A 26430-nucleotide genomic window follows, 5' to 3' on the forward strand; every position below is an offset into this window, starting at 1 on the left:
ATGCAAGAATGTAAGTTTAGATGCCGGCCCATTTTTGGTGAACAACCTAGGTTGTACTAGCTGATTGGTGGATAAATTCATCCACCAATCAAAAACTGCTGTCCAGAGTTCTAAACCAAGAAAAAAAGCTTAGATGCCTTCTTTTTCATATAAAGATAGCAAGAGAACGAAGAAAAATTGATAATAGGAGTAAATTAGAAAGTTGTTTAAAATTGCATGCTCTATCTGAATCACAAAAGAAATATTTTGGGTTCAGTTTCCCTTTAATCTTACATGTAGTGATTCCCTAAAACATGACCACTACCAGTCAGTTGTAACTGATGTAATTACATTTGTTAATGTCGGATCTGTTTCAGCTATGTACGGTGTTACACTCCTATTGGCTACTGTCCAGATAACGATTATTTCTTATGGCACTTGTTAGACCCCTGTGTTTTGTTCCTCCTACCTAGGCTCCGCTCCCACCGCACCCCACAAATAAACAGATCACACTGCAAGTTTGTAAATTATTTTATGAAATCTGTAAAGGCAGAGATTGCAATAGCTCATTGTCAAACCTTTCATTACACAGTTATAGAAAAGAAACAAACATATAACAAACAGACACATCCAAAATGGATGGATTGACTTCCTGCCCAGCTCCCCCCCAAACATTCCAGAGGGTAACAGGAACACTCAGCGGCTCCCTTTCACTAAGAGGCTCTGCGCAGTAATTTGTGTCCTACAAGTATGTTCTGGCAGCAGTGGCGACAGTGCTAGGATGGTATGCAGTATATTCTGCTATAACTGTATGACTTGCTGATATATCATCTACAGGAGATTTCAACACTGGTGGAAGAATAATATATTTTACCAAAAGATTTCCAAAGCTGCAGTGTTAACTGGTTTTCTAGAAGCTCATCCTGCACAGGTCCGAAAAGGGATTCATCTCAGTGAAATGTCTTCACGCTATATTGTTTTATTGAGAACATTACAGAATAAAACATCGCACAAAACATGTGTCATGAAATTGCTAAAACTAAAGCAGTTTGTGAAATGGTAGATGTTGCAGTGTTGTGAGCAACTGATTACAGGAAACATACTGACTTCTACAAGTCAGCCGCTAACTAGCTCCTCTACTAGGGGACATTGGATAGATTCTTCTTGGGAGTCCAAACTCTGCTGATGCAATCTGTGATTGGCTGCACCTGACACACCCACCTGGGCAGCTGTTCTAAGATATGCTTTACATTTATAGCAGTCATTTTACAGCTAAAATCTTGTTGTCTTAGTAAAACCCAGCACACTAAACTGAAGTTATTGAAATCTCATTGATTCAGTATTTGCTGCTCCCATCCTGTATATTCTAATCACATGAAGAATTGTGTTACTCCTTTCATTTACAGAATAGCTTTTGTGGGGCCGCCCCTGCTCCTGTGGACACATGACCAGAGGACAAAGCATGAGTGACCTGCTGCCCTTAGTCCTGCATGTGGGATGGGTTTGGCTGAGGGCACAGGTTGCCAGATTCACTTTATTGTGGAGCCAGGATAGGGGTTAAACAGTTTTGTGCACAGTAGACAGCAAATCTCATGTGCAGTCAATGGGAATCTCTGATAGTAGATACATTGGGGCCGATTTATCATGTGTCTGGCGGACATGATCTGCTGTAGCGATCATATCCGCCAGACATCGATAAATGTCGACAGCATACGCTGTTGGCATTTATCATTGCACAAGCAGTTCTGGTGAACTGCTTGTGCAATGCCGCCATCTGCAGATTCGCGGCCAATCGGCTGCTAGCAGGGGGTGTCAATCAACCTGATTGTATGCGATCTAGCGGATTGCTGTCCTCCGCCTCAGAGGCGGCGGACGAGTTAAGGAGCAGCGGTCTTAAAGGGACATAAAACCCAATTTTTTTCTTTCACGATTTAGATAGAACATCAAATTTTAAACAACTTTTTAATTTACTTATATTTTCTTAGTTTTCTTGTTATCCTTATTTGAAAAGCAGAAATGTAAGCTCAAAAGTGTGCACGTGTCTGCAGCACTATATAGCAGCAGTTTTGCAACAATGTTATACATTAGCAGGAGCACTAGATGGCAGCACTATTTCCTGTCATGTAGTGCTTCAGGCATGTGCACGCTACCTACTTAGGTATCTCTTCAAAAAAGAATAACATGAGAATGAAATAAATTTGATAATAGAAGTAAATTGGAAACTTTTTAAAAATTGTATTCTCTATCTGAATCATGAAATATTTTTTTGGGTTTAATGTCCCTTTAAGACCACTGCTTCTTAACTCTTGTTTCCAGCAAGTCAAACAGAGGCCTTGGGGCCGATACTGGGGTTGGTAAATTGCCCCGTTGTGCTAATACCTTTCACTGTGACAGATCCCTTTACAGTATCTGCCCTCTCACACTCTGTGACCCGTATACAGGCAGAGCTAACATGGGCTGATGTTCCTCAGTATCCAGTTTCATGCCCTGTCCCTGCGGGCACCTAACTAGCCACCCTGCACTGTATTTTATGCTTCAGCCTTTGCACCAGGCAGACGTTTCACCGCTTGTATCTTATTGCAGACGTCTGAGCACCTTGTAAATTCATGTAAAACAAAATGCAGCTTTTCATCTGACACTTGCTACATATATTGTGAAAAAGTAGCAGCAATTCCCAGTCTTAAATTTTACAACTAACTGGGAATGCTTCCGGCTGTTGCCTGCTTTAGGGACATACAAGGCAAGCAATAAATTATTCTCGTAAATGAAAACACAGTAATTAAAGGGACACTGTACACAAATATTTAATTTCGTGATTCAGATTGAACATGACATTTTAAGCAAATTTCGAATTTACTCCTATTGTCAAATTTTCTTCATTATCTTGGTATCTTTATTTGAAATGCAAGAATGTTAGTTTAGATGCCGGCCCATTTTTGGTGAACAACCTGGGTTGTCCTTGCCGATTGGTGGATAAATTCATCCACCAATAAAAAAGTGCTGTCCAGAGTACTGAAACCAAAAAAAAGCTTAGATGCCTTCTTTTTCAAATAATGATAGCAAGAGAACGAAGAAAAATTGATAATAGGAGTAAATTAGAAAGTTGCTTAAAATTGCATGCTCTTTCTGAATTACAAATGAACAAATTTGGGTTCAGTGTCCCTTTAAACGGAACTGCAATGTGTACACATGGAATGAGAATTCCTCTTACACTGAGGTTTCTTCTGACAGGGAACGGTGTCTGCACATAATACCGTGGGCACTAGTAAGGCTTAACCCACTGTCTGCTGTTTGTGGCACACAAAAAGTTAAATATATATGGCCTTCCCTTTCTTCCAGCCTACAAAATGCAAGATTCTCCATGCAGCAGTCATTAGACACTTCCAAAGCATATAACGGAATACAGAACGGACATGCCCTCAAAGAGACATAATACCCACTAGACTTGCAGAACGTACAGCAGTGCCCATCAGTAGGTGGTGTTAACGTCTAATGCGGTGTTGTTCTGCGCATATCATAAGGCTACAGGTGAGACACCTGCTCATTCTCACTATATATTACACCCAGGTACACTGACAAGCCCTTTCTTTTTGGATTTCGATTTAGTGAAAAAAACTTTCCTCCACTGGAACAGCCTGCAATCACCCGCACCCCGACGCCCCGAAGTGCTCCTTTAACAAAAAAATCATTCTCTTACACCAGTGAGGTTTACTGGGTGATATATTTGCTGCAGTACATGGGGTAATGTGCTAGATCCTGATAAACAGTACCCCCTGCAGGCCAGCCCTGATAGTGTGTAAACCATTCATATTTGCGCTGCTAGAAGCTGCCATGCTAAAATCATTCACTTACGTTGGCAACTGACACAGAGCTGGGAGAACTGACAAATCTCATCTCACAGATATATTAAACTTATTTACCGGAAGTGACATCAAAGTGGCCACCAGGATGAGTTGTTTTTTTGTGTGTTTTTTTTTTTTTAATAGAAAAACCCTTTATATGTTTAACAAGTTATAAGAAAAACAAAATAATGATTTTAAACCATAATAATCGTACAAATATTGAGGTGTAGCCGGCCTCTGTGCATGCGGATTGTTCCCTGGTACATCTGCTCTACAGCCGGACAGATACGGTTATGTAGCTCCTTTATGTCATCTGTCAGCGGCAGATAAACCTGTGCGTGTCCCCTTGGGTTGCACCCCCGATGGGGCCAATGCAGCTGGCTGCACATTATCACTTCCAGCATGACAAATGTCTTCAGAGGAGCCTGAAACAAAGTAAGCACCCAGTGCATGAGATTGCGGCCCCCTAACCCCTGGCTGGGCGCGGAGGGGGCCTTCCAATGTCCACTGTGATGTTTGTGTACATGGGGTATTTGCTGGCCTGGACCACGTTGTAGTGCAGAGTGTTTATGCCGTCCTTCCTCATCGTCATCTTAGTGTTTTGGATCTTTGTGAACCTAAAACAGAACAGGAAGAAAATTAAGCACATAATACACTATGGGCTAGATTACAAGTCGAGTGCAATTTTAACGTGTGGCTATAAACGGGCAAATTTACAGGCGCACGTTAAATAATCAACCATTACAAGCTCGCAGTAGCACTTTGCACTTGAATTCAGAGATCAGATTAATGGAAAAAATGTCCCCCAATTGCCTCCAAGATAAAGTTTATAGTTTGTTTATACAAAAAAATAAAAAATATGACCATCTGCACAAAGCAGTTATAAGGGGTTAAAGTGAGAGGATGTGGGGGTGTTAGAAAAAAGTCTGCGGTCTATGGGGACTGTGCGTTCACTGTTAATTTATATGTTTTTGCTTATATACATATATATTTGTGTCAATATGTGTATATACACATATAAACACATAAATATAAACACATATACATATATATTTTAAATATGCTGGCCAACGCTGCACGACTTACTCCCTGTGCTGCGGTAGGTTCTGTGCCGTGTCTTTCCGCATCACAACAAGGCTCCCACTGGAGCCTATGGAAGCACGCGGTCGTGAGCGCAAAGCTTCCCTGCAATGTGAACACTTTACTTGTAATACCACATGCACTGGTATTACTGAGTGGAGCGCAAATATGGCGCTTGCGAAAGCACAAATTTGCGCTGCACTCGTAATCTGGCCCTATGTCTGCAACCTCACACCGCCACACGGCTGTCTATAGTCTCATTTCCTGAAGGCAGCATCGCAGCCACCAGGCACTTCACCTCAATAAATGTCATTAAAATAGCTCCAACTCCCCAAATGTATTTAATTGAACACAGTACTATAGTTTACTGGTTTTCAACCTGTCCTTAGACCTCCCTAACAGGCCAGATTGTGAGGATATCTGAACTAGAGCACAGGTGAAACAATCAGCTGATTAGTAACCATGGTTATAAACCTGCTCTCATCCAAGGTAATCCTAAAAACCTGGCCTGTTGGGGAGGCTTGAGGACAGGTTTGAAAACCAACGCTATAGATTAATCATAAAACACATTAAAAATGCCCAAGTATATCCATTGTGTATATTGTGTAATACGTCATTTTTTAAGCTTTAAAAACAGCACATAAAAGGCAGTCCCATAGCTGATGAATGGCTTAGTGCTACTTGCACATTACATGCAGTTTGGATCATTGATACCCATTTCCCAGGGCTAATAATTACACGTTTGTGGTTACTTTTTCTTGCTATTAGAGCAGGGGCGTCAAACTAATTTGAGTAGCAGACCATTTTCCATACAAGTGCAACTCACGTGGGCCGCAGACTACCTACATAACTTGCCATTGCTTTGTTTGTCGTTTGTGAATTGCATTGAGTGTCTCTTAATGTTATATTCTTTGGCAACACTAATCAATTCTTTGCAAATAACGCGAGTTTGACACCCCCTGTATTAGAGGGGATGAAATAAACAAAAAGCTTTTTTGTCAAAAATATGGAGTATTAACTAAACACACAATTTATAAAGATGTGTGCTGTGGTTAAGATGGCATTGCCCAGCAGATGGTGCCACTGGCTTACTTATAAATGACAGACTAACGGTGAACACGCCAGAAAGACAAATATACTTCACACCTTACTTGAGAAATACATTATAACATACTGAGGATAACACCCCAAGTGTCACACCTTACTTAGGTAATGTATTATAACATACTGAGGATAATGCACCGAGTGTCACACCTTACTTAGGTAATGCATTATAACATACTAAGGATAACACCCCAAGTGTCACACCTTACTTGGGGTAATGTATTATAACATACTGAGGATAACACCCCAAGTGTCACACCTTACTTGGGGTAATGTATTATAACATACTGAGGATAACACCCCAAGTGTCACACCTTACTTAGGTAATGCATTATAACATACTGAGGATAATGCACCGAGCGTCACACCTTACTTAGGTAATGCATTATAACATACTGAGGATAATGCACCGAGCGTCACACCTTACTTGGGGTAATGTATTATAACATACTAAGAATAACGCACTGAGCGTCACACCTTACTTGGGGTAATGTATTATAACATACTGAGAATAACGCACCGAGCGTCACACCTTACTTGGGTAATGCATTATAACATACTGAGAATAACGCACCGAGCGTCACACCTTACTTAGGTAATGCATTATAACATACTAAGAATAACGCACCGAGCGTCACACCTTACTTGGGGTAATGTATTATAACATACTAAGAATAACGCTCCGAGCGTCACACCTTACTTGGGTAATGCATTATAACATACTAAGAATAACGCACCGAGCGTCACACCTTACTTGGGTAATGTATTATAACATACTGAGAATAACGCACCGAGCGTCACACCTTACTTAGGTAATGCATTATAACATACTAAGAATAACGCACCGAGCGTCACACCTTACTTGGGTAATGCATTATAACATACTAAGAATAACGCACCGAGCGTCACACCTTACTTGGGGTAATGTATTATAACATACTAAGAATAACGCACCGAGCGTCACACCTTACTTGGGTAATGTATTATAACATACTGAGAATAACGCACTGAGCGTCACACCTTACTTGGGGTAATGCATTATAACATACTAAGAATAACGCACCGAGCGTCACACCTTACTTGGGTAATGTATTATAACATACTGAGAATAACGCACTGAGCGTCACACCTTACTTGGGGTAATGCATTATAACATACTAAGAATAACGCACCGAGCGTCACACCTTACTTGGGTAATGTATTATAACATACTGAGAATAACGCACCGAGCGTCACACCTTACTTAGGTAATGCATTATAACATACTAAGAATAACGCACCGAGCGTCACACCTTACTTGGGTAATGCATTATAACATACTAAGAATAACGCACCGAGCGTCACACCTTACTTGGGGTAATGTATTATAACATACTAAGAATAACGCACCGAGCGTCACACCTTACTTGGGTAATGTATTATAACATACTGAGAATAACGCACTGAGCGTCACACCTTTCTTGGGTAATGCATTATAACATACTAAGAATAACGCACCGAGCATCACACCTTACTTGGGGTAATGTATTATAACATACTGAGAATAACGCACCGAGCGTCACACCTTACTTGGGTAATGCATTATAACATACTAAGAATAACGCTCCGAGCGTCACACCTTACTTGGGTAATGTATTATAACATACTGAGAATAACGCACCGAGCGTCACACCTTACTTGGGGTAATACATTATAACATACTGAGAATAACGCACCGAGCGTCACACCTTACTTGGGGTAATGCATTATAACATACTAAGAATAACGCTCCGAGCGTCACACCTTACTTGGGTAATGCATTATAACATACTAAGAATAACGCACCGAGCGTCACACCTTACTTGGGTAATGTATTATAACATACTGAGAATAACGCACCGAGCGTCACACCTTACTTGGGGTAATGCATTATAACATACTAAGAATAACGCACCGAGCGTCACACCTTACTTGGGTAATGCATTATAACATACTAAGAATAACGCACTGAGCGTCACACCTTACTTGGGTAATGCATTATAACATACTAAGAATAACGCACCGAGCGTCACACCTTACTTGGGTAATGTATTATAACATACTGAGAATAACGCACCGAGCGTCACACCTTACTTGGGGTAATGCATTATAACATACTAAGAATAACGCACCGAGCGTCACACCTTACTTGGGTAATGCATTATAACATACTAAGAATAACGCACTGAGCGTCACACCTTACTTGGGTAATGCATTATAACATACTAAGAATAACGCTCCGAGCGTCACACCTTACTTGGGTAATGCATTATAACATACTAAGAATAACGCACCGAGCGTCACACCTTACTTGGGTAATGCATTATAACATACTGAGAATAACGCACCGAGCGTCACACCTTACTTAGGTAATGCATTATAACATACTAAGAATAACGCACCGAGCGTCACACCTTTCTTGGGTAATGCATTATAACATACTAAGAATAACGCACCAAGCGTCACACCTTACTAGGGTAATGTATTATAACATACTGAGGATAACGCACCAAGCGTCACACCTTACTTGGGGTAATGCATTATAACATACTAAGAATAACGCACCAATCGTCACACCTTTCTTGGGTAATGCATTATAACATACTAAGAATAACACACCGAGCGTCACACCTTACTTGGGGTAATATATTATAACATACTGAGAATAACGCACCAAGCGTCACACCTTTCTTGGGTAATGCATTATAACATACTAAGAATAACGCACCGAGCGTCACACCTTACTTGGGGTAATGTATTATAACATACTGAGAATAACGCACCGAGCGTCACACCTTTCTTGGGTAATGCATTATAACATACTAAGAATAACACACCGAGCGTCACACCTTACTTGGGGTAATATATTATAACATACTGAGAATAACGCACCAAGCGTCACACCTTTCTTGGGTAATGCATTATAACATACTAAGAATAACGCACCGAGCGTCACACCTTACTTGGGGTAATGTATTATAACATACTGAGAATAACGCACCGAGCGTCACACCTTACTTGGGGTAATGTATTATAACATACTGAGAATAACGCACCGAGCGTCACACCTTACTTGGGGTAATGTATTATAACATACTAAGAATAACGCACCGAGCGTCACACCTTACTTAGGTAATGCATTATAACATACTAAGAATAACGCACCGAGCGTCACACCTTACTTGGGGTAATGTATTATAACATACTGAGAATAACGCACCAAGCATCACACCTTACTTGGGGTAATGTATTATAACATACTAAGAATAACGCACCGAGCGTCACACCTTACTTGGGGTAATGTATTATAACATACTGAGGATAATGCACCGAGTGTCACACCTTACTTGGGGTAATGTATTATAACATACTAAGAATAACTCACCGAGCGTCACACCTTACTTGGGGTAATGCATTATAACATACTAAGAATAACGCACCGAGCGTCACACCTTACTTGGGGTAATGTATTATAACATACTAAGAATAACGCACCGAGCGTCACACCTTACTTGGGGTAATGTATTATAACATACTGAGAATAACGCACCGAGCGTCACACCTTACTTGGGTAATGCATTATAACATACTAAGAATAACGCACCGAGCGTCACACCTTACTTGGGTAATGCATTATAACATACTAAGAATAACGCACCGAGCGTCACACCTTACTTGGGGTAATGTATTATAACATACTAAGAATAACGCACCGAGCGTCACACCTTACTTGGGTAATGTATTATAACATACTGAGAATAACGCACTGAGCGTCACACCTTACTTGGGTAATGCATTATAACATACTAAGAATAACGCACCGAGCGTCACACCTTTCTTGGGTAATGCATTATAACATACTAAGAATAACGCACCGAGCGTCACACCTTACTTGGGGTAATGCATTATAACATACTAAGAATAACGCACCGAGCGTCACACCTTTCTTGGGTAATGCATTATAACATACTAAGAATAACGCACCGAGCGTCACACCTTACTTGGGGTAATGCATTATAACATACTAAGAATAACGCACCAATCGTCACACCTTTCTTGGGTAATGCATTATAACATACTAAGAATAACGCACCGAGCGTCACACCTTACTTGGGGTAATGTATTATAACATACTAAGAATAACGCACCGAGCGTCACACCTTACTTGGGGTAATGTATTATAACATACTAAGAATAACGCACCGAGCGTCACACCTTACTTGGGGTAATGTATTATAACATACTGAGGATAACACCCCAAGTGTCACACCTTACTTAGGTAATGCATTATAACATACTAAGAATAACGCACCGAGCGTCACACCTTACTTGGGGTAATGTATTATAACATACTGAGAATAACGCACCGAGCGTCACACCTTACTTGGGTAATGCATTATAACATACTAAGAATAACGCACTGAGCGTCACACCTTACTTGGGTAATGCATTATAACATACTAAGAATAACGCACCGAGCGTCACACCTTACTTGGGTAATGCATTATAACATACTAAGAATAACGCACCAAGCGTCACACCTTACTTGGGTAATGCATTATAACATACTAAGAATAACGCACTGAGCGTCACACCTTACTTGGGTAATGCATTATAACATACTAAGAATAACGCACCGAGCGTCACACCTTACTTGGGTAATGTATTATAACATACTGAGAATAACGCACCGAGCGTCACACCTTACTTGGGGTAATGTATTATAACATACTGAGAATAACGCACCGAGCGTCACACCTTACTTAGGTAATGCATTATAACATACTAAGAATAACGCACCGAGCGTCACACCTTACTTAGGTAATGCATTATAACATACTAAGAATAACGCACCGAGCGTCACACCTTACTTGGGGTAATGCATTATAACATACTAAGAATAACGCACCGAGCGTCACACCTTTCTTGGGTAATGCATTATAACATACTAAGAATAACGCACCGAGCGTCACACCTTACTTGGGGTAATGCATTATAACATACTAAGAATAACGCACCAAGCATCACACCTTACTTGGGGTAATGCATTATAACATACTAAGAATAACGCACCGAGCGTCACACCTTACTTGGGGTAATGCATTATAACATACTAAGAATAACGCACCGAGCGTCACACCTTACTTGGGGTAATGCATTATAACATACTAAGAATAACGCACCAATCGTCACACCTTTCTTGGGTAATGCATTATAACATACTAAGAATAACGCACCGAGCGTCACACCTTACTTGGGGTAATGTATTATAACATACTAAGAATAACGCACCAAGCGTCACACCTTTCTTGGGTAATGCATTATAACATACTGAGAATAACGCACCGAGCGTCACACCTTACTTGGGGTAATGTATTATAACATACTAAGAATAACGCACCAAGCGTCACACCTTTCTTGGGTAATGCATTATAACATACTAAGAATAACGCACCGAGCGTCACACCTTACTTGGGTAATGTATTATAACATACTGAGAATAACGCACCGAGCGTCACACCTTACTTGGGGTAATGTATTATAACATACTGAGAAAAACGCACCGAGCGTCACACCTTACTTGGGTAATGCATTATAACATACTGAGGATAACACCCCAAGTGTCACACCTTACTTAGGCAATGCATTATAACATACTGAGGATAACACCCCAAGCGTCACAACTTACTTAGGTAATGCATTATAACATACTAAGAATAACGCACCGAGCGTCACACCTTACTTAGGTAATGCATTATAACATACTAAGAATAACGCACCGAGCGTCACACCTTACTTGGGGTAATGTATTATAACATACTGAGAATAACGCACCAAGCGTCACACCTTTCTTGGGTAATGCATTATAACATACTAAGAATAACGCACCGAGCATCACACCTTACTTGGGTAATGCATTATAACATACTGAGAATAACGCACTGAGCGTCACACCTTACTTAGGTAATGCATTATAACATACTAAGAATAACGCACCGAGCATCACACCTTACTTGGGGTAATGTATTATAACATACTAAGAATAATGCACCAAGCATCACACCTTACTTGGGGTAATGTATTATAACATACTAAGAATAACGCACCGAGCGTCACACCTTACTTGGGTAATGCATTATAACATACTGAGAATAACGCACTGAGCGTCACACCTTACTTGGGGTAATGCATTATAACATACTAAGAATAACGCACCGAGCGTCACACCTTACTTGGGGTAATGCATTATAACATACTAAGAATAACGCACCGAGCGTCACACCTTACTTGGGGTAATGTATTAAAACATACTGAGAATAACGCACCAAGCATCACACCTTACTTGGGTAATGTATTAAAACATACTAAGAATAACGCACCGAGCGTCACACCTTACTTGGGGTAATGTATTATAACATACTAAGAATAATGCACCAAGCGTCACACCTTACTTGGGGTAATGCATTATAACATACTGAGGATAACGCACCGAGCGTCACACCTTACTTGGGGTAATGTATTATAACATACTGAGAATAACGCACCGAGCGTCACACCTTACTTGGGGTAATGCATTATAACATACTGAGGATAACGCACCGAGCGTCACACCTTACTTGGGTAATGCATTATAACATACTGAGGATAACGCACCGAGCGTCGCACCTTACTCGAGTAATGCATTATAACATACTGAGGATAACGCACCGAGCGTCGCACCTTACTCGAGTAATGCATTATAACATACTGAGGATAATGCACAGAGCGTCACACCTTACTTGGGGTAATGTATTATAACATACTAAAAATAACGCACCAAGCGTCACACCTTACTTGGGGTAATATATTATAACATACTGAGAATAACGCACCAAGCGTCACACCTTACTTGGGGTAATGTATTATAACATACTAAAAATAACGCACCGAGCGTCACACCTTACTTAGGTAATGCATTATAACATACTAAGAATAACGCACCGAGCGTCACACCTTACTTGGGTAATGCATTATAACATACTAAGAATAACGCACCGAACGTCACACCTTTCTTGGGTAATGCATTATAACATACTAAGAATAACGCACCGAGCGTCACACCTTACTTGGGGTAATGTATTATAACATACTGAGGATAATGCACCGAGCGTCACACCTTTCTTGGGTAATGCATTATAACATACTAAGAATAACGCACCGAGCGTCACACCTTTCTTGGGTAATGCATTATAACATACTAAGAATAACGCACCGATCGTCACACACCTTACTTGGGGTAATGTATTATAACATACTAAGAATAACGCACCGAGCGTCACACCTTACTTGGGTAATGCATTATAACATACTAAGAATAACGCACCGATTGTCACACCTTACTTGGGTAATGCATTATAACATACTAAGAATAACGCACCGATTGTCACACCTTACTTGGGGTAATGTATTATAACATACTGAGGATAATGCACTGAGCGTCACACCTTACTTGGGGTAATGTATTATAACATACTAAGAATAATGCACCGATTGTCACACCTTACTTGGGTAATATATTATAACATACTAAGAATAACGCACCGAGCGTCACACCTTACTTGGGGTAATGTATTATAACATACTGAGAATAACGCACCGATTGTCACACCTTACTTGGGTAATGCATTATAACATACTAAGAATAACGCACCGATTGTCACACCTTACTTGGGTAATGCATTATAACATACTAAGAATAACGCACCGAGCGTCACACCTTACTTGGGTAATGCATTATAACATACTAAGAATAACGCACCGATTGTCACACCTTACTTGGGTAATGTATTATAACATACTGAGAATAACGCACCGAGCGTCACACCTTACTTGGGTAATGCATTATAACATACTAAGAATAACGCACCGATTGTCACACCTTACTTGGGTAATGTATTATAACATACTGAGAATAACGCACCGAGCGTCACACCTTACTTGGGTAATGTATTATAACATACTGAGGATAATGCACCGAGCGTCACACCTTACTTGAGTAATACATTATAACATACTGAGGATAACACCCCAAGCGTCACAACTTACTTAGGTAATGCATTATAACATACTAAGAATAACGCACCGAGCGTCACACCTTACTTAGGTAATGCATTATAACATACTAAGAATAACGCACCGAGCGTCACACCTTACTTGGGGTAATGTATTATAACATACTAAGAATAACGCACCGAGCGTCACACCTTACTTGGGGTAATGTATTATAACATACTGAGAATAACGCACCAAGCGTCACACCTTTCTTGGGTAATGCATTATAACATACTAAGAATAACGCACCGAGCGTCACACCTTACTTAGGTAATGCATTATAACATACTAAGAATAACGCACCGAGCGTCACACCTTACTTGGGGTAATGTATTATAACATACTAAGAATAATGCACCAAGCATCACACCTTACTTGGGGTAATGTATTATAACATACTAAGAATAACGCACCGAGCGTCACACCTTACTTGGGTAATGCATTATAACATACTGAGAATAACGCACCGAGCGTCACACCTTACTTGGGGTAATGCATTATAACATACTGAGGATAACGCACCGAGCGTCGCACCTTACTCGAGTAATGCATTATAACATACTAAGAATAACGCACCGAGCGTCACACCTTTCTTGGGTAATGTATTAAAACATACTGAGAATAACGCACCAAGCATCACACCTTACTTGGGTAATGTATTAAAACATACTAAGAATAACGCACCGAGCGTCACACCTTACTTGGGGTAATGTATTATAACATACTAAGAATAATGCACCAAGCGTCACACCTTACTTGGGGTAATGCATTATAACATACTGAGGATAACGCACCGAGCGTCACACCTTACTTGGGGTAATGCATTATAACATACTGAGGATAACGCACCGAGCGTCACACCTTACTTGGGTAATGCATTATAACATACTGAGGATAACGCACCGAGCGTCGCACCTTACTCGAGTAATGCATTATAACATACTGAGGATAACGCACCGAGCGTCGCACCTTACTCGAGTAATGCATTATAACATACTGAGGATAATGCACAGAGCGTCACACCTTACTTGGGGTAATGTATTATAACATACTAAAAATAACGCACCAAGCGTCACACCTTACTTGGGGTAATATATTATAACATACTGAGAATAACGCACCAAGCGTCACACCTTACTTGGGGTAATGTATTATAACATACTAAAAATAACGCACCGAGCGTCACACCTTACTTAGGTAATGCATTATAACATACTAAGAATAACGCACCGAGCGTCACACCTTACTTGGGTAATGCATTATAACATACTAAGAATAACGCACCGAACGTCACACCTTTCTTGGGTAATGCATTATAACATACTAAGAATAACGCACCGAGCGTCACACCTTACTTGGGGTAATGTATTATAACATACTGAGGATAATGCACCGAGCGTCACACCTTTCTTGGGTAATGCATTATAACATACTAAGAATAACGCACCGAGCGTCACACCTTACTTGGGTAATGCATTATAACATACTAAGAATAACGCACCGATTGTCACACCTTACTTGGGTAATGCATTATAACATACTAAGAATAACGCACCGATTGTCACACCTTACTTGGGGTAATGTATTATAACATACTGAGGATAATGCACTGAGCGTCACACCTTACTTGGGGTAATGTATTATAACATACTAAGAATAATGCACCGATTGTCACACCTTACTTGGGTAATGCATTATAACATACTAAGAATAACGCACCGATTGTCACACCTTACTTGGGGTAATGTATTATAACATACTGAGGATAATGCACTGAGCGTCACACCTTACTTGGGGTAATGTATTATAACATACTAAGAATAACGCACCGAGCGTCACACCTTACTTGGGGTAATGTATTATAACATACTGAGAATAACGCACCGATTGTCACACCTTACTTGGGTAATGCATTATAACATACTAAGAATAACGCACCGATTGTCACACCTTACTTGGGTAATGCATTATAACATACTAAGAATAACGCACCGAGCGTCACACCTTACTTGGGGTAATGCATTATAACATACTGAGGATAACGCACCGAGCGTCGCACCTTACTCGAGTAATGCATTATAACATACTAAGAATAACACACCAAGCATCACACCTTACTTGGGTAATGTATTAAAACATACTAAGAATAACGCACCGAGCATCACACCTTACTTGGGGTAATGCATTATAACATACTGAGGATAACGCACCGAGCGTCACACCTTACTCGAGTAATGCATTATAACATACTGAGGATAACGCACCGAGCGTCGCACCTTACTCGAGTAATGCATTATAACATACTGAGGATAATGCACAGAGCGTCACACCTTACTTGGGGTAATGTATTATAACATACTAAAAATAACGCACCAAGCGTCACACCTTACTTGGGGTAATATATTATAACATACTGAGAATAACGCACCAAGCGTCACACCTTACTTGGGGTAATGTATTATAACATACTAAGAATAACGCACCGAGCGTCACACCTTACTTAGGTAATGCATTATAACATACTAAGAATAACGCACCGAGCGTCACACCTTACTTGGGTAATGCATTATAACATACTAAGAATAACGCACCGAACGTCACACCTTTCTTGGGTAATGCATTATAACATACTAAGAATAACGCACCGATTATCACACCTTACTTGGGTAATGCATTATAACATACTAAGAATAACGCACCGAGCGTCACACCTTACTTGGGTAATGCATTATAACATACTGAGGATAATGCACCGAGCGTCACACCTTTCTTGGGTAATGCATTATAACATACTAAGAATAACGCACCGAGCGTCACACCTTACTTAGGTAATGCATTATAACATACTAAGAATAACGCACCGAGCGTCACACACCTTACTTGGGGTAATGTATTATAACATACTAAGAATAACGCACCGAGCGTCACACCTTACTTGGGTAATGCATTATAACATACTAAGAATAACGCACCGATTGTCACACCTTACTTGGGTAATGCATTATAACATACTAAGAATAACGCACCGATTGTCACACCTTACTTGGGTAATGCATTATAACATACTAAGAATAATGCACCGATTGTCACACCTTACTTGGGGTAATGTATTATAACATACTGAGGATAATGCACTGAGCGTCACACCTTACTTGGGGTAATGTATTATAACATACTAAGAATAACGCACCGAGCGTCACACCTTACTTGGGGTAATGTATTATAACATACTGAGAATAACGCACCGATTGTCACACCTTACTTGGGTAATGCATTATAACATACTAAGAATAACGCACCGATTGTCACACCTTACTTGGGTAATGCATTATAACATACTAAGAATAATGCACCGATTGTCACACCTTACTTGGGGTAATGTATTATAACATACTGAGGATAATGCACTGAGCGTCACACCTTACTTGGGGTAATGTATTATAACATACTAAGAATAACGCACCGAGCGTCACACCTTACTTGGGTAATGCATTATAACATACTAAGAATAACGCACCGATTGTCACACCTTACTTGGGTAATGCATTATAACATACTAAGAATAATGCACCGATTGTCACACCTTACTTGGGGTAATGTATTATAACATACTGAGGATAATGCACTGAGCGTCACACCTTACTTGGGGTAATGTATTATAACATACTAAGAATAACGCACCGAGCGTCACACCTTAATTGGGGTAATGTATTATAACATACTGAGAATAACGCACCAAGCGTCACACCTTTCTTGGGTAATGCATTATAACATACTAAGAATAACGCACCGAGCGTCACACCTTACTTGGGGTAATGTATTATAACATACTGAGGATAACGCACCGAGCGTCACACCTTACTTGGGGTAATGTATTATAACATACTAAGAATAACGCACCGAGCGTCACACCTTACTTGGGGTAATGTATTATAACATACTGAGAATAACGCACCAAGCGTCACACCTTTCTTGGGTAATGCATTATAACATACTAAGAATAACGCACCGAGCGTCACACCTTACTTGGGGTAATGTATTATAACATACTGAGAATAACGCACCAAGCGTCACACCTTTCTTGGGTAATGTATTATAACATACTAAGAATAACGCACCGAGCGTCACACCTTACTTGGGGTAATGTATTATAACATACTGAGAATAACGCACCGAGCGTCACACCTTACTTGGGTAATGTATTATAACATACTAAGAATAACGCACCGAGCGTCACACCTTACTTGGGGTAATGCATTATAACATACTAAGAATAACGCACCGAGCGTCACACCTTACTTGGGGTAATGTATTATAACATACTCAGAATAACGCACCAAGCGTCACACCTTTCTTGGGTAATGCATTATAACATACTAAGAATAACGCACCGAGCGTCACACCTTACTTGGGGTAATGTATTATAACATACTAAGAATAACGCACCGAGCGTCACACCTTACTTGGGGTAATGTATTATAACATACTGAGAATAACGCACTAAGTGTCACACCTTTCTTGGGTAATGCATTATAACATACTAAGAATAACGCACCGAGCGTCACACCTTACTTGGGGTAATGTATTATAACATACTAAGAATAACGCACCGAGCGTCACACCTTACTTGGGGTAATGCATTATAACATACTGAGAATAACGCACCAAGCATCACAGCTTACTTGGGTAATGTATTAAAACATACTAAGAATAACGCACCGAGCGTCACACCTTACTCGAGTAATGCATTATAACATACTGAGGATAACGCACCGAGCGTCACACCTTATTTGGGTAATGCATTATAACATACTAAGAATAACGCATCGATTGTCACACCTTACTTGGGTAATGCATTATAACATACCAAGAACAACGCACCGATTGTCACACCTTACTTGGGTAATGCATTATAACATACTAAGAATAATGCACCGATTGTCACACCTTACTTGGGGTAATGTATTATAACATACTGAGGATAATGCACTGAGCGTCACACCTTACTTGGGGTAATGTATTATAACATACTAAGAATAACGCACCGAGCGTCACACCTTACTTGGGTAATGCATTATAACATACTAAGAATAACGCACCGATTGTCACACCTTACTTGGGTAATGCATTATAACATACTAAGAATAATGCACCGATTGTCACACCTTACTTGGGGTAATGTATTATAACATACTGAGGATAATGCACTGAGCGTCACACCTTACTTGGGGTAATGTATTATAACATACTAAGAATAACGCACCGAGCGTCACACCTTACTTGGGTAATGCATTATAACATACTAAGAATAACGCACCGAGCGTCACACCTTAATTGGGGTAATGTATTATAACATACTGAGAATAACGCACCAAGCGTCACACCTTTCTTGGGTAATGCATTATAACATACTAAGAATAACGCACCGAGCGTCACACCTTACTTGGGGTAATGTATTATAACATACTGAGGATAACGCACCGAGCGTCACACCTTACTTGGGGTAATGTATTATAACATACTAAGAATAACGCACCGAGCGTCACACCTTACTTGGGGTAATGTATTATAACATACTGAGAATAACGCACCAAGCGTCACACCTTTCTTGGGTAATGCATTATAACATACTAAGAATAACGCACCGAGCGTCACACCTTACTTGGGGTAATGTATTATAACATACTGAGAATAACGCACCAAGCGTCACACCTTTCTTGGGTAATGTATTATAACATACTAAGAATAACGCACCGAGCGTCACACCTTACTTGGGGTAATGTATTATAACATACTGAGAATAACGCACCGAGCGTCACACCTTACTTGGGTAATGTATTATAACATACTAAGAATAACGCACCGAGCGTCACACCTTACTTGGGGTAATGCATTATAACATACTAAGAATAACGCACCGAGCGTCACACCTTACTTGGGGTAATGTATTATAACATACTCAGAATAACGCACCAAGCGTCACACCTTTCTTGGGTAATGCATTATAACATACTAAGAATAACGCACCGAGCGTCACACCTTACTTGGGGTAATGTATTATAACATACTAAGAATAACGCACCGAGCGTCACACCTTACTTGGGGTAATGTATTATAACATACTGAGAATAACGCACTAAGTGTCACACCTTTCTTGGGTAATGCATTATAACATACTAAGAATAACGCACCGAGCGTCACACCTTACTTGGGGTAATGTATTATAACATACTAAGAATAACGCACCGAGCGTCACACCTTACTTGGGGTAATGCATTATAACATACTGAGAATAACGCACCAAGCATCACAGCTTACTTGGGTAATGTATTAAAACATACTAAGAATAACGCACCGAGCGTCACACCTTACTCGAGTAATGCATTATAACATACTGAGGATAACGCACCGAGCGTCACACCTTATTTGGGTAATGCATTATAACATACTAAGAATAACGCATCGATTGTCACACCTTACTTGGGTAATGCATTATAACATACCAAGAACAACGCACCGATTGTCACACCTTACTTGGGTAATGCATTATAACATACTAAGAATAACGCACAGAGCATCAAACCTTACTTGGGGTAATAATGTGTGGAGTGTAGGTGGCGCTAAAAATACACTAAGTATACCTAGCCGTGGGTTGATAAACCAACGATACAATGTATCAGCAAAATATATATCTTAGGACAGTTTCATATAAATCTTCATATAAACTTTCATGTAAACTTTCTGATTCAATAATTGGAGGTAACAAGTAACTGGATTAGAAATATGTACAATTTTTATTCTTAAGTGAAATGATGTAAAAATAGTAAAAACACAATATAAAAAAACCGCAATATAAATAATCAAAATAGTCTCTCATACGATTGGCCCACACTCTTCACTCGCAACCGCTTCCAAATTTAAATCGCTACTACAAAAGATGTTGGCGATTCTAAAACAATGTATTGCTAAAATGAAAATGATAATAAAACATCAAGGTTAATGGTAAAATGATGAGACACACGTCTAAGATCAATATGCAAACATGAAATGATATTAATAGTATGACTATCTGGCTGGGGTTCTACTTCCCATAACAAGCCTCTGTATATAAGGCACTTTCTTCTATTGCCGTGACAATCAGACGTTTTACTTGGGGTAATGTATTATAACATACTGAGGATAATGCACCGAGCGTCACACCTTACTTGGGGTAATGTATTATAACATACTGAGAATAACGCACCGATCGTCACACCTTACTTGGGTAATGCATTATAACATACTGAGGATAATGCACAGAGCGTCACACCTTACTTGGGGTAATGTATTAAAACATACTGAGGATAATGCACAGAGCGTCACACCTTACTTGGGTAATGCATTATAACATACTGAGGATAACGCACTGAGCGTCACACCTTACTTGGGTAATGTATTATAACATACTGAGGATAATGCACCGAGCGTCACACCTTACTTTGGGTAATGTATTATAACATACTAAGAATAACGCACCAAGCGTCACACCTTACTTGGGTAATGTATTAAAACATACTGAGGATAATGCACCGAGCGTCACACCTTACTTGGGTAATGTATTATAACATACTAAGAATAACGCACCAAGTGTCACAACTTACTTGGGTAATGTATTATAACATACTAAGAATAACGCACCAAGTGTCACACCTTACTTGAGTAATACATTATAACATACTGAGGATAATGCACAGAGCGTCACACCTTACTTGGGTAATGCATTATAACATACTAAGAATAACGCACCGAGCGTCACACCTTACTTGGGTAATGCATTATAACATACTAAGAATAACGCACCGAGCGTCACACCTTACTTGGGTAATGTATTAAAACATACTGAGGATAATGCACCGAGCGTCACACCTTACTTGGGTAATGTATTATAAGATACTGAGGATAATGCACCGAGTGTCACACCTTACTAGGGTAATGTATTATAAGATACTGAGGATAATGCACCGAGCGTCACACCTTACTAGGGTAATGTATTATAACATACTGAGGATAATGCACTGAGCGTCACACCTTACTTGGGTAATGTATTATAACATACTGAGGATAATGCACCAAGCGTCACACCTTACTTGGGTAATGTATTATAACATACTGAGGATAACGCACCGAGCGTCACACCTTACTTTGGGTAATGTATTATAAGATACTGAGGATAATGCACCGAGCGTCACACCTTACTAGGGTAATGTATTATAACATACTGAGGATAATGCACCGAGCGTCACACCTTACTAGGGTAATGCATTATAACATACTGAGGATAATGCACCGAGCGTCACACCTTACTAGGGTAATGTATTATAACATACTGAGGATAATGCACAGAGCGTCACACCTTACTTGGGTAATGTATTATAAGATACTGAGGATAATGCACCGAGCGTCACACCTTACTTGGGTAATGCATTATAACATACTGAGGATAACGCACCGAGCGTCACACCTTATTTGGGTAATGTATTATAACAAACTGAGGATAATGCACCGAGCGTCACACCTTATTTGGGTAATGTATTATAACATACTGAGGATAATGCAATGAGCGTCACACCTTATTTGGGTAATGTATTATAAGATACTAAGGATAATGCACTGAGCGTCACACCTTACTAGGGTAATGTATTATAAGATACTAAGGATAATGCACCGAGCGTCACACCTTACTTGGGTAATGTATTATAAGATACTGAAGATAATGCACAGAGTGTCGCACCTTACTTGGGTAATGTATTATAAGATACTAAGGATAATGCACCGAGCGTCACACCTTACTAGGGTAATGTATTATAAGATACTGAAGATAATGCACAGAGCGTCACACCTTACTTGGGTAATGTATTATAACATACTGAGGATAATGCACCGAGCGTCACACCTTACTAGGGTAATGTATTATAAGATACTGAGGATAATGCACCGAGCGTCACACCTTAATTGGGTAATGTATTATAACATACTGAGGATAATGCACCGAGCGTCACACCTTACTAGGGTAATGTATTATAACATACTGAGGATAACGCACCGAGCGTCACACCTTACTAGGGTAATGTATTATAACATACTGAGGATAATGCACCGAGCGTCACACCTTACTTGGGTAATGTATTATAACATACTGAGGATAATGCACAGAGCGTCACACCTTACTAGGGTAATGTATTAAAACATACTGAGGATAACGCACCGAGGGTCACACCTTACTAGGGTAATAGGGTAAAACATACTGAGGATAACGCACCGAGCGTCACACCTTACTAGGGTAATGTACTAGGGTAATGTATTATAACATACTGAGGATAACGCACCGAGCGTCACACCTTACTAGGGTAATGTATTATAACATACTGAGGATAATGCACTGAGCGTCACACCTTACTAGGGTAATGTATTATAAGATACTGAAGATAATGCACAGAGCGTCCCACCTTACTTGGGTAATGTATTATAAGATACAAAGGATAACACACTCCGCATCACCCCATACTGAGGATATTTCACTGTGCATCACACCACACTGAAGAAAATGCATGATGCGCCAGGCTGTACTAAGTATAAGATGTATATATGGTGGGTGTGGGGAGGGTGTTTGGGTTATGCTTTATTCAGGGTAAATTAACTCTGCACAATGGCTGCACAAACCATAACTTTAGACCAAATGCACAAATTTCCTAAACTCGTGAACAATAAAAGAGCACCTTGATATCCAGTCAGTACATATACAGCGTATATCAATAAAGTAAAAGTAGTTTGTGGATCAGCAACTGTTACCTCTGAGGATTGGGTTCATTGTGCTTATCCCGTTCATGTTTGATCATCCGGTAGCGCCCAATTCGGATATCGGGTCGGGACACCTTCATGCCGTTGAGAGTAATTCTAGGGAAGGAAAGAGAAGTCGGTGAACACAAAAACCCAATGAAACCAACAAGAAACCCTCCCACAACATTGGAAGATTTGCTATTAATATATTAAATATAGCGTTTCTTAGCAGCTTATATGCAGACAGACACATGTGGTTCTTTCAATATTATGTGTTTTATTGACTAACCCTCTAGTTATTAGCCGATTTATCGTCTTTGCTGCGTCTTTTTGCTCTGAACCATACGATTCTGTAACAAACTCATGTGCACTTCAGATGGTTTTCATGTCCGTTAAGTGAGCAAAAAAATAACTACCCTTTATGTACTAAAGACAGAACCAGATAACCACCCTCTGCTCTGCCCCATTGTTGGATTATTAGGTAATTTGATTCTGAGCCGTATAAACATGCTTTATGGCAGTTACATTTGTTAGAGCTTAAACAATCTGTGCAAAGACTAGCGCTAGATCACTACATCAGGCGAAGATGCTTCTATGACCTGCGCCATCTGCTAGAATGCAGCTGAGCACATAGTGAATGACAGAAGACTACAGGACCTAATGGAAGATGGACCATATAGGCCAAGAGGTGACTATGGGAACATCATAAGACATCAAGATCACATCTGCTGAGATATCCCATCACTCAATTTCCACATACCTGTTATAAATGTCATCATCTTCTCCTCCCCAACCCCAGTACTCGTTGGGGAAGCCATTTATCTTTAGGAACTGGGTCTTACTTAGACCAGAGACTCCTCCAAAGTAGCCGGCATAGGGTAACCTGCAATGGACAAAGTGAGCATCAGACGAGCAAAAGAAAAGAAACAAGGAAAACAATTAATTCTCCACACCAAGACGACACATGGCAACCAGTGAGCTTTAAACATTAAAAGCTTGACAGCCCAAAACAAAATTTGTGCTTACCTGATAAACTAATTTCTTTCAGGATAGTGAAAGTTTATGAGCCATTACATGTGGGATTAAACTCCAGTCAACTAGGAGTAGGCAAAAACACTTCAACAGAACAGAGTTTGATCCCTGCCATTATCCCAGAATACCGTAGTCATACATATGACCAACTAGGAAGACGAAAAGTAGAAAAAGCAGGAAAGGACAAAGCAGATAAAAAGTGCAAAACAAGTCTTGTCACTAAGTGAACATAAAGACAAGGACGGGGCTTGTGGACTCAAAGAGGCAGACATGTCAAACAAAGAAATTAGTTAAAGGGACATTATACACCCATATATATTTTTTTTGTTCTGGATTTATTGTGTTGCGATTTGCGAACATGTAGTGTATCCCTAATTAGCGTTGTAAACATAATATAACTATAATTTATTTTCTAGCTGATCGCTCAATTTTTTTTTAAAGTTACAAAGCCCAAATCTTTTCTGAGAATACGTTCGGCACTCTGGCTATGCGCGCTCCTGTGAATACTCCATGTAGAGCGCATGCATGCAGTGACGTCAGCTCTCCTTCAGCATGGGAGATGCTATGCGCGCTGCAGAGATACCATGCTTCTCATTGGTGGTGACGTCAGCTCTATTGTGAGGAGCCCAATAAAATGCTCCTCACCGTAGAGCTGTCAGAAGAAATATTTTATTTGAAATTATTGTACTGTAAACGCTTGCTTGGTGCTACGTTATTTTCCTCTCTCTGCCTTCTCGGCGATATTCCCCCTTCTGTATGCGGCATTCCCGGTAAGATCCCCCCGGTTGACATGTGGGCCTTGAGTGGTTTACTCAGGGTGATCAAAGGGTCGCTCATGTTGCTTTCACTGTGCTACCATATTGTTTGCAGACGGTAACTAGGCAACATAACTTTTCGAGGCTCTTACTGGCTGTTGCAAGATAAATTCAACAGCGCCTGCGCAAGTGGATGCTGTGACATCATGAACTAGCACGCGTGGTCACATACAAACTTGCGCTTGTGTTGTGAGGTTTTGGGGGCGTATTGTAGCAATTAGTATATTGCTAACGATTGGAGAGAAAGTGTGGTGGAATAGTGAGTTTGCTTAGCCCTTCCATAAGGGCGGCCCATAATGGAGTAGAAAGCATGTGGAAAGAAAGGTAACTTTATAAAACATTTATTTTGCAAGCATAATAATTATTTGTTAACAAGATCTGTGTATAAATTAATTGTCAATGAGTTATATTACATTAAGACAATTTGTGTGCACACTGGTCCTTTAAGGGGCCCGATCCGATATGCAGCGTCGCCCGCAAAAACCGGAAACGCCAGATTTTGCGCTGGTTTGGTATCACATATACGGCGTAGCATACAACTTACGCTCCGTATATTTCACCCGTCGCCCGCAAATTTTACTCCCATAGGCTAACATGGGACTGCGTCGTAAGTCGGTATCCAATATCTAGCGCAAGGCCTTACGTGGCATAAA

General features: G+C 40.1%; 1 protein-coding gene across 3 annotated transcripts in view; it reads right to left on the reverse strand.

Annotated features, from left to right (window-relative positions):
- Nucleotides 1-492: 492 nt before the first annotated feature.
- B4GALT2 (beta-1,4-galactosyltransferase 2) overlaps nt 493-26430 on the reverse strand; it is a 297187-nt gene continuing 271249 nt past the window's right edge. For all 3 annotated transcript variants that reach the window (XM_053693401.1, XM_053693403.1, XM_053693402.1), the window contains 3 exons: nt 24691-24813; nt 23943-24047; nt 493-4438 (listed from right to left, as the gene is read on the reverse strand). In XM_053693401.1, the coding sequence (XP_053549376.1) occupies nt 4288-4438; nt 23943-24047; nt 24691-24813 (379 nt within the window). In that variant the 3' untranslated portion in view covers nt 493-4287. The remainder of the gene's footprint in view (nt 4439-23942; nt 24048-24690; nt 24814-26430) is intronic.

Source organism: Bombina bombina, chromosome 10 (genome assembly GCF_027579735.1).
Source record: "Bombina bombina isolate aBomBom1 chromosome 10, aBomBom1.pri, whole genome shotgun sequence".
Classification (NCBI taxonomy): domain Eukaryota; kingdom Metazoa; phylum Chordata; class Amphibia; order Anura; family Bombinatoridae; genus Bombina; species Bombina bombina.